The sequence below is a fragment of the Enhydra lutris genome, unplaced genomic scaffold (genome assembly GCF_002288905.1).
Source record: "Enhydra lutris kenyoni isolate GAN:26980312 unplaced genomic scaffold, ASM228890v2 scaffoldscaffold21, whole genome shotgun sequence".
Classification (NCBI taxonomy): domain Eukaryota; kingdom Metazoa; phylum Chordata; class Mammalia; order Carnivora; family Mustelidae; genus Enhydra; species Enhydra lutris.
The window spans coordinates 53,134,500-53,145,576 of record NW_019154105.1 but is presented as its reverse complement, the minus strand read 5'-3'; the positions used below and the strand labels follow the sequence as shown (position 1 = coordinate 53,145,576).

Below are 11,077 nucleotides of genomic sequence, written 5' to 3'. Positions count from 1 at the left end.
CTTCTTCTTCTTCTTCTTCTTCTTCTTCTTCTTCTTCTTCTTCTTCTTCTTTTAAGATTTTATTTAAAGAGAGAGAAGATGAGTGAGCAGGGGAGAGGGGTAGAGGGAGAAGCAAATTCCCCACTGAGCAGGGAGCCTGATGCAGGACCAGATCCCAGGACCCCAGGATCATGACCTGAGCTGAAAGCAGATGCTTAACCAACTGAGCAACCTGAGTGCCCCCTGAATATGTATCTCATTTAATAAACGTACAAGCTATTTTAGAAGTTGGCATTATATGGATGACACAAGATGACTTTTATCTTTTATCTTGGTCTAATACTTTTATTCTAAAACCAAATAGTGAGTGGCACAATGGGCCACACATTTGGAATTAGGAGTAGAGAACATCAAGATGAATTAGCCTCAGGTCATGGTCTTTAGGAAACTGATAGGTTAAACAGAAATAAGGTCCTTAGTCCACTTTTTTGTCTCTCTCTCTCTCTTTCTCTCTTTGTTGGGGAAAGGGGCAGTTGTGGATACTGGTGTGCTGAAGTGATGGGATAGCCCTTAAAAAGTAAATCCCTCTCTGGAAAAGGGATGGGGTAGAAGGGCAGTGCAGAAACTACTGCCTCCCCTATGGGAATTCCCAAGCAATCAAAGAAGAGGCTGAAAACTGGTATATGCTAACCCACTAGACTAATTACTATGTCAGGCTCAAAGTGTCCCCAAACAGGGAACTCCTGACCAACCTGTGTATAATGGTTGTTTGAAAATAAAATTAAATATTCATAATTGCTCATTGTTAGGTAAAAATAATCTGTAGTATACATATATTAACAAACCCATTTGTGGCAAAAGAATCCCTATGCAAACACATAAGTACAAGCACATAAAAATACCTAGGAGAATAAAGAAGAAAGTTAAGCATACTTATCTTCAGTGAGGCATCATGAGGAGTTGATTGTAGATGAGACACTTACGTGTTTCAATTTATGTCCCCCATATGATTTCAAAAATTTAGCATGATACTTAATTAGTTGAAAATAAAAAAATAAACAAAAAGCATCCAAATGCCACAGATTATATTTAACAAACTCTTGTGTAACGTACTTCAAGATGACATTCCAGAATTCCAGAGTTCCAGATATCAGTTACTTCTGTACTTAATACAATGAGTAGGAAAGAGCCGAAGGGCTCCAATTTCTATTGAGCAAAACTCTCAATGAAGGAAATTAATCAAAATATTTTTCATCATTTTTCACTTGTGTGGGCATTAATAGCCTGAATCTTCGAAGGAGAATTTGATGTCCAGAGAAGCTAAACCATCTGCCCAATGTAGAAAATGTCAGTTGAAAGGTTCGAGCCCTGTAAAGCACTTCTATCATGCCAGTATTTGGAGGTCAGAAGGGCAGCCAATTTATTTGCTGAGACCTGTAGACAAACTTCTCAGAAAACTCTGCTTCTGGAAGTCTGACAGAAAATCCTGCTAGGGCATAAAAAATAACATTTTAACTCTGTTCTTATACCTTGATTTTAAAGTACATGAGTAATACTTTGCACTTAAGGGAGATCTTTTATCTGAGTCTTTCAAGATCAGAACAAAACCAATTATTACCCACCCCCCCTTTGTGATTGGAAGAGAAGATCTTAATCCCTAATTTGCTGACAGGGAGACAGAAGCTGCCAGGGATGAAGTGATTTACTGAAGGTTACACAATCAGCCTGTGAAGCCTCAAGAATAACTCTGAGGGCTCATGATAAAAGAGCAATTGCCTTATGCAATTAGCAGCTTATTTCTCTATCCTAAACACCATATCCCGCTATTTTTCAAGCATGTGCTAAACTCCTCTTCTCTCCCACCCTACCATAAGTGGGATTTAGTGCTTCTTATATAAAGGTACTTTGTAAAAAATGTAGACCCCTATAATTTCATCCTCACTTCCCCTCATCTATTTTTAAAGATGCAGTGAGTTCTCAAACTCGTCAAGTGGTATAGGGGAAAAAAAAAAGATTTAAAACAAACAAACAAACAAAAAACTTTCATCTTTTGCTGGTTCTTTTGGCCACAACATCAAACCTCTTGTAGAAATCAAGAAAAAGTTTGTTGCCACTATTGGCAAAATCCCCAAGGAGAGGTCTGGATTTTAGTACAACACTGAGGGTGGGGATTAACCATGCTTGAGCTATGACCTCAGATTTAATTCAGCTGCTTCAGCTGATGGCTTCTAGGGTTGCTGTCTCCCTAGGAACACTGCTGTGATGGACACAACCTATGGTCACTCCTAGTACGTCACATTCTTTTCAAAATCCTTACCTCAAGTGCTGGGATATACAAAGGTGGTAGGATGAGATGTCATGCCCATGACTATATTACATCATAAAATACTCTGCCTTAACAGACTAGAGAGATTCTCCCTTGCTGACTTTGAAGAAGTGAGCTGCACATTATGAGAGATTCTGTGAGAAGGCCATGGGCAAGGGACCATAGGCAGCCTCCAGGAAATGAGTGGTCTCAAAATGACAGCCAAGAAGAGAGTGGGGAATCTCAGAAATACAACACAGGGATATGAATTCAACCAACAAACATGTGTGCTGGGAAGAGGATCCCAGAATCCAGAAAGAAATGCAGCCTAATCAACACCTTGATTGTAGTTTTGTAAAATTCCCTCCACAAGACCCAGTTAACTTGCTTCTGGACTCCTGATCCTCAAAACTGTGACATGATGAATGAATTTTTGAGCCTCTAAATATGTGATATTTTGTTACACATAATTAAAAAACCAATACAGACATCCTTCGTTTTCAGGTAGAAAGGATATTAACACTTAGCATTTTTAGGGAAAAATGATGTTACCAAGCATTAAAGTGATACCTTAAAGATATATTTGAATCTAATGGTTACTTTGATCTATTATAATTCAAAGAAGTGAAAGAAAAAGAAGCAGGGAAGGATTTGGGACAGGAAGGCACCAGGTGTCCAAAGCAAATAGATCTAACTTCTTTTAACTTCCATGTCTTACCTTAAACAATGGGAAGAATATGCTGTAAATTATTAACTAATGAAAGTAAATGTCAAAGAGGCATAGCCATATTAAAACTTAATGCCCCAGAAGACCATTCATGATCACCTAAAACTGAACTGAAGTTAGGCTTGATTTTGAACGAGAGCAACAAATCAAGTTTATGAATCATGTATATGGATATTTATCGGACATTCCAGGTCAGCAGTTATCAAATGTGACTTTCTGTTAGCTCTCTATTAAATGTGATTTTTTTTTCAATTAAGAAGTTTAGAAAAAAAAATATTGAGCATCACCGCAGATTTAACTGAGTAAGAATCATCAGAAGTAAGATCTCTTACCCACCTGCACACACATCTTTCAAAGGGTGGAAACCCACCAAAGACATCATTAAGTCCCAACATAGCCAGTCTAACCACTGGTATTCAAGACTATAGGACTCATCACAATTAGGTCAATTCTTTTTGTGACAGAACCACCTTATGACTAGGATTTTATGCATCTAGTTCATTGGCTGTCAATCTTAGCTGCACATTATAATTAGCTGGAGAGCTTTATAAATCCTGATGCTCAAACTTCTTCCCAGAGCAATTACATCAGAATCACCAAGCATGGTACCAACAAATTTGTAACTTTTAAAGGTCCTGGCATGGTTGCAACATGTAGTTAAGTTTGAGACTGCTGACATGTAGAGAATACCTTGTATATGTCAGCATCCTTTCTAATACATAGTAATGTAGCTCGAAATCCAGCACAATGTGTGGGAGTATGTAAGCCGTTCATGACTGGCCACTTAGATGGAACACAAAACAGAGTTTGACTATTTGGAGAGTACTATTTTAACTCCTTTTTATTGAACTTCATGTTTATTATCTTAACTCTCAAAAACAAACAGACAAAACTCAGCCAAAACAAAACAAAACTCAGGCAATGTAGGTATCAATATCCCAATTTGTAGAGATAAGGAGACACGGCCTACTGATTCAGAGAGAGCTGCCTAAACAAGTAAGATATGGACCTGAAAAAAAAAAAAAAAAAAGATATGACCTGAGTCCGAGTGACCCAAAGCTTATGATATCTTCACAGTGACTCTTAAAGTGTCTTAATTAAAGATTAATTAAAGGTTCTTTAATTAATTCTTTAAATTGTCTTAATTAAAGATTCTTAAAGTCATCCCCAGACCAGCAGCAATAGCATCACCTGGGAAATTATGAGAAATGCAAATTCTTCACCCCAATCTCAGACCAACTAAATCATAATCTTTGAGGCTGGAGCCCAGCAATCTGGGCTTTAGCAAGCCTTCAGTTGATTCCAAGGCACATTCAAGATGGAGAAACAATATGCTATATGCCCCATTTCCATCAGCTGCCTACTTTTGGAGATTCAATTCAGCAGGTGGTAAGAGAAATAAAAATCTGGGGGTGAATCAGTGGGAAAAACAGAGTGACAGGCTGAGAAATTTTCTCTACTATCTTACCTTTCTCTCACTCCCCATTTTTTTTTTTTTAAGATTTTATTTATTTATTTGACAGACGGAGATCCCAAGTAGGCAGAGAGACAGGCAGAGAGAGGAGGAAGCAGGCTCCCTGCTAGCAGAGAGCCCGATACAGGACTTGATCCCAGGATCCTGAGATCATGACCTGAGTTGAATGCAGAGGCTTTAACCCACTGAGCCACCCAGGCACCCCTCACTCCCCATTTTTATTAATAATCTGTGTTGGAAATGAGGAAATGTTATCAGGGATATAGCACTGGGAAAAGATTAGGGGGCTCTGGCAATCTTTACTAACAGGGGTGATTTGTCATGGTGAGCCTTTTTTATGTAAGTATGACTGTCTTAAGATGTAGGTAACTAGTTAATCCTTTTAATAAAAATATAAGGAGCTTTAAAAGGTTCCATTAAAAATAACCCAATTGGCTCCATGGAAATGATTTTTTGATCTTAAGAGCATGAGGTAATTGGTGTTCAGGAAACCAAGAGTAGTTGGTTTGCATTCTCAGAGGCTAAGCTGGTTCAGATTGCTGGCATCCTGTTAAACATGAGTGCCACTGCCCTGCTTTCATGCCTCTCTTGATATATTTCATGGTATATTTATTAGAGTTGGACATTTGACTAGGGGAAGACAACCCCAAATGAAAAGAATAGTTATCTTTGATTTATCAGAGACATCAATTAATATTTTCTGAGCAAACTTTGGATGGCTTTCTTAGAAAGGAGTATGTGAATATGCTTTGGGCACATTCGGGTCTGATGGACATTGATCTCCTGGCAGGATGTGGGGGATAGAGAAATTAATGCAGAGAGCAGAGAAATAGAGAAAGAGAAAGGAAAGGGGGGAAGTGAAAGAAAAGAGACAAGAATTGACAAGGAGAAGAAACAGAGGAGGTAGAAAGGAGGCAGAAAGCACAGGAAGAGGAAATAGAGTGAGTATCAGAAGGTAGGAAAGGGGGAAAGAGAAGGGTCCTGGAAAAGAAGGAGGAAGGGAGAAGAGGAAGAAAAGAGGACAAGTAAGCAAAGACAAAAATAAAAGAGAGCAACAAGAATGAAGGACAATAAAAGACAAAATAAACAAATGCAGACGTCAGAACCCAGGCAATTTCTGTGAAGTGCTGCTTGGAGAAGACCAGCCTGCAGAGATGCTGCCTCTGGGGGTTGATGATGGCAGTAATCCTGATTTCAATTTGCAAAAAATGGTATGAAAGGCAGCCTGACTCCAAATGGAGAGACCTTCAGTCACAGCAGTGGAGTGATAACGTAGCAGGGATGATAAGAGGTTGGATTAAATTCTCCTTTATTAGACAACCATTTTGTATCTGATTGTTGCTGCCAGTGGTCATTCCAGCTGGTGTTTGCTAAGTGTTTGCTTTCTCTGCACACTGGGCATCATAGACATAACTAATAATTCTCTAGCCTCATTTCCAAAGCTCTTTCTCTTCATGCATGTTTGTTTACACGTGTCATCTTGATAGATTGAACATCACGATTCCTTTTAATGAGAATCCTGTTTGTGTGGGGCAAGTGTCCATCTCCATGACATCTCCCTTCTCTCCACCCAGTCTACCCCCACCAAGGCCTGGGTATTAGCAGAGTACCAGGTTTTCAGAGTAGTAATAGGGAGAGAAAAATTTAGAAAGTCCAGGCCAGGAGACTGGTGAGAGCAGAAATGGGGTGGAAAGACCCCATGGAGTCAAAGAGATGGTGGGAGGTGGTGTGCAATATGCACGTTGGAACCCTATAAAAATATTCTGAAAAGTCAACTAGTGTTAGGTATTCTCTGAGTAAACTTTTGTGTGGATCCCCATGGAAGAGGCAGAGTTTCTCATTTGGTCTGCGTGAGGTTGCAACAAGGTAGCAGTTGAGATGGTCAGATTTGAAGAGGCTGGGATTAGCAGAACTCTTTGAACACTATAGAGTCTACAGATCATGGAACGAGGGGGAAAGATTTTAGGAATCAGTGCAATTTATTTTGGATCACAAGGGGCACTGTTAGTGTAGCTACCAGGTTTACAAATGTGTAAGAACATAATACATATAGGCCTATGTATGCCATTTGATGCACAATCATGTGACACTTTTAAGGATGAAATGCCTTTTTTTTTTAAAGTAGGCACCATGCCCAACATGGGGCTTGAACTCACAGCCCTGAGATTTAGTCACATGCTCTACGTACTGAGCCAGCCAGGCGCCCCAGGGATGAATTGTTTTCAAATAAATTCATGACAAGTCTGTCCCTATATAGGCCAGAAGCTCCTTGAATATCTTCTCTGGCTTTTGAATAACCTACAAAATCTAGCTTAATACTAAACACATACGAAGAGTGTGTCCCTGATCAATTGTCTGAACCATGGTTGTCTCTCACCCTCATCCTCTGGTATGCACGAACTATCACTCCTTTTGAAGATGATTCACTCAGGAAGGAGAATCATAGGTTCACCTGGTTTACAAAGACTAGATGTAAGGACTATCTACCTCAATCACTTGTGTTTAGAGTCATTGGTAGCATGTTTTCTTTAGAAACTTAGAGTGACTTTTCTCCAATGCTAGGAGTGGTGTTCTTTGATGGGCCTTAATCTATAGTCAAGATACAAGTCAAACATAAGACTATTGTTCAGTAATGAAGAAAGAATTGAAGCTTACTGAAACAATGTCATTATAGCCAAAACCAACCAAACAATACATACAAAGAACAAAATTGAGTATGCCTTTTTTCTGTACTTATCATTGTTTAACGTACACCCACATTGTATGAGCACTGGTGTGCCAAAGGCACTCAAAGTCTAAATGGATATCGATGATATCCACATGTAGGAAAGATCCATATGAAATGTGCATATGATGGGGCCCTCACAGAACCATCTATTTTCCCTTCTTCCCTCTCACTTCTCAATGTTCTGATGAGAACAGCGTGAAGGTAAAGTCAAAAAGGAAGTTCTTACATTCTTAAATCCTCTGTAAAGAATCTGGAGTTCCTTCTTCGTAAATTTGCTCTGGGCTTCCAGAAGCTCCAGAGCCTCAGGCCGATGCCGGACGGTGGCCATCTCCAGTTCATCTTCCACGCTGTCTGTGGAGAAGAACCAAAAAGAGGCTTAAGAGCAGCCACAGGTCACTGATGCTTATACACAACAACAGGAAAGCAATGAAACGTTTACTGGATATTGGTGATTTTTCCAGAGGAAGGAATCTGATACCACCTTAAGCAGTCTTTACATTTCCCAGAGTTTACATAACTAAGCGAAGACAATTCCACATAATCTTTTCCTCCCACAAACTCTAATCACTAGATATTATAAAATTAGCATTTTAAAAATGCAGTTTGAAGAGTGCACAAAATCATGAATAACCTTAAAACCTGGAATTGGTGTACATATACCAAGTATGAGTTAGAAAAATGGAACTGCAGTTTAATGACAATTAGTACTACCCTGTGTATCACACAACTAGGAGGTAGGACTCTGCTAATACTCTCTGAGGAGTCCACTGAAATCAAATATTTGGCCTGGGCCTACAAATAAAGCAGCTAGGTCAGGTGTTGAAGTGAGTAATCAGTAGCTGATTTGACTGGCATAAACCCAGTCTTCACGGGGACGCTCTGGATGGACTGGGCCTGGGGACATTTCTGGCTAGAACCTACTCTGCAGCAAAGAGTGTCTATAGCTACAGATAAATTCTAAAACATTGTACTTTCCTTTGTGAGTCATATTTACACTTTAATTTCTCAAATGTGCTCTATGTGAAAAGAATTTGATATCCATATAAATTTGGGAAATGCTAACATAGTTTGGGACCAAAACTAGAAATTAAAGGTTTCCAGAGGATTTGCAACAAACAATTCTGCGTAACTTTGTTTAACCCAATTGACCTCATAGGGTGTTTGTCCAAGGAACTCTTTCTCCCCTCATCTGGTGGTCTCTACGTATTTGCTCTGGGGTTCTATAAAGCACAGCTGGGAGCTTGTTGGAATGTATTAGGATCTGGCTGCTCAGGTCTCAAAATATAGCATCCTTTATTAATTTCAGCTTTTTTTTTTTTGCAGTGGGGCCCAGTGGAGGCCTAAGAAATTCTTCTTGCCATCAGCCAATCCACACCTTGGTTAAGGAACTCGCCAGAAATAGAAGCATCCAGGCCCAGCCCTGAAGCCATGGTTTGCTAATTTCCATTATACTCCTTCCTCTTAGATACAGATTTCTAACTCAGATACATGAGTCTCAGAAGAGCTTTTTCTCATCATCTCTGCACCCAGGGCATACCAATGCCATGTCTCATGTATCAATTGGAAATACAGTTGCCAAAAGTCACATCATTCTGATACTCAGGGCTACCTTTCACTAACACCTGTATCTACTTCCTGCCCTGTCCCACTAAGTGCAGTGATGGGCCAGAGTTCTCACAGAGCAGGAGTTAAAAAGTTTCTGCAGAACCCTAATCCAGGGATGTCCTAATGACTGCCTTCAAGTTTACAAAAGACCAATAATGGCAATGAAACAGGTGCTTGGAAGGGTTGTGTTTGTCAAAATGGGGAAGAGGTTAAAAGCAGAGATTTGTTTTGTATTTTTCATATAATAATAGTTTATTTTGGAACAGCAAGATGGAAAACTGCAGGATAGTGATGGATGGATAAGAATAATAAAAGGGACATGAGAAGATGAGAAGGCCAAGAATAAACTCAAGCTGACAAGCATAAAATTGATGCGAAAGTAAGCGAGATATGCACCTGAAGGATGTGTAGAGGCCTACGGGTAGCTGGGGAAATGGCAACTACGCATTCACAAATTGACCTCTGGTTGGACTTTATGGGGAAAATCAAAAAAGCCCAAATGAGGCTCCTTCAATTTTCTCCTTCATTCACTGGAACATTTGAGTAAAATGGGTTGATTGTACTCAATAAGTCCTGAGCTTAGAAAGGAGGTGCTCCCTAAAATTGCTCTTGATCCAATGAATTGGACTGTGCTGTTGTTATTGTAGTTGCTAAGGCAGAAATAAATGCTCTGGAACAGACCTGATGTAAATAGATAATACCAGATAAAAAGACTCTGCTTTCTTGAAAAATATTTTCACATAAGTTTCTTTTGAGTTGATTACAGTATAATTCCCTCAGCTTAAAATATTCCTCTCTCTTTTTTCTACCTGTTGAAATGTATATATCTCTTATGATCTAATTTAAATATTACTGCCTCCTCTCTGAAGCCTTTCCAGATTGCTCCACTGTGCAGAACTGGTAGCTCCCTGGACAGAGTTCTCACACACTACCTACCTCTCATGAAGTATGCAAAACATAACTTTATGACCTGTTCATGCCTGCCTTCTCCATTGTGAGTTCCTTGAAGACACAGGCAAAGTCTTGTTGATATATATCTATATCTATATCGATATAGATATCGATATAGATATAGATATATCCTCTGGACCTAACAGAGTCTGGAACCCCAGTCACTCAAGAATTATTTGGTGTGGGGCACCTGGGTGGCTAAGTGGGTTAAGCCTCTGCCTTCAGCTCAGGTCATGATCTCAAGGTCCTGGGATTAAGCCCCACATCAAGCTCTCTGCCCAGCAGGGAGTCTGCTCCCCCACCCCCTGCCTTCCTCTCTGACTACTTATGATCTCTCTCTCTATGTCATATAAATAAATAAAAAAAATCTTTATTAAAAAAAGAATTTTTTGGTGTATGAATGAATGAATGGATGGATGAATCAGTAAACAAATGATGTTGCTACTAAAGGAGCAAGGAACCCCTTGAACCTTAGTTGTCCTCTAGAAACTTATTTCTCAAATTGAGGTTTGTGGATCATTGGTGGACCTTAAATGCTTTCTTTGGATTCACATTCTCCATGCCTTGTTCTGAGAAACACAGCAAAAGCAAAACAGAGGAAATTTTAATCAGATTTTCTGAGTAGTCTTTCAATCATAGCACAACCTTCTCTAGACCCAGTGACCCTTCCACTGGAAAGAAACAAAACAGCACATTCACTCCTTGCCTCTGTAACCACACAGCATTCTGAACCACAGCACCAACACACTTTCTTCCACTAGCTGTCACAGACTTGCTGAGGCTGAGTCTGAGACAAAAGACCTGGACCCAGAGGGTCAGTGTAATTGAATTAAGACTGTGATGGGATGAGCATCATGAGCAATACTCAAAGCACCACACTTGAAGCATCTACCTGAGGACTCTTGTTTTTCCAGTTGACTAGTACCTTACTTCCTAATGACTCCTACCTGCCAAAGGGCCGTTTCTATTTCTAGGAGGCTGACAGGCTCTAAAAACCTGAAATCATCAGCAATCACCAGCAGACATTAAAAAAAGCAATACCACCGAACCCAATCAAGACTGATTCCTGGAGGCAAACTCTGGAGAGCACAGCATGATTCTGCACAGGATTGAAATTCACGAGTTGACTCAGCCACCTTTCAGGAGCACGCATTTAGGGGGATTTTATTTTAAAGATTGTTAATGTATTTATTTATTTGAGAGAGAGAGAGAGAGCATGGGGAGATGGAGGGGCAGAGGGAGAAGCAGACTCCCTCCTGAGCAGGGAGCCTGAGTGTGAGGTTCCATTCCATGACCCTGAGAGCATGA

At 39.9% G+C, this 11,077-nt stretch overlaps 1 protein-coding gene across 2 annotated transcripts in view; it reads right to left on the bottom strand.

The window, feature by feature from the left end:
* LOC111149101 (potassium voltage-gated channel interacting protein 4) overlaps positions 1 to 11,077 on the bottom strand; it is a 1,200,286-nt gene that overhangs the window by 102,504 nt on the left and 1,086,705 nt on the right. For both annotated transcript variants that reach the window (XM_022506024.1, XM_022506025.1), the window contains one exon: positions 7,440 to 7,564. In XM_022506024.1, the coding sequence (XP_022361732.1) occupies positions 7,440 to 7,564 (125 nt within the window). The remainder of the gene's footprint in view (positions 1 to 7,439; positions 7,565 to 11,077) is intronic.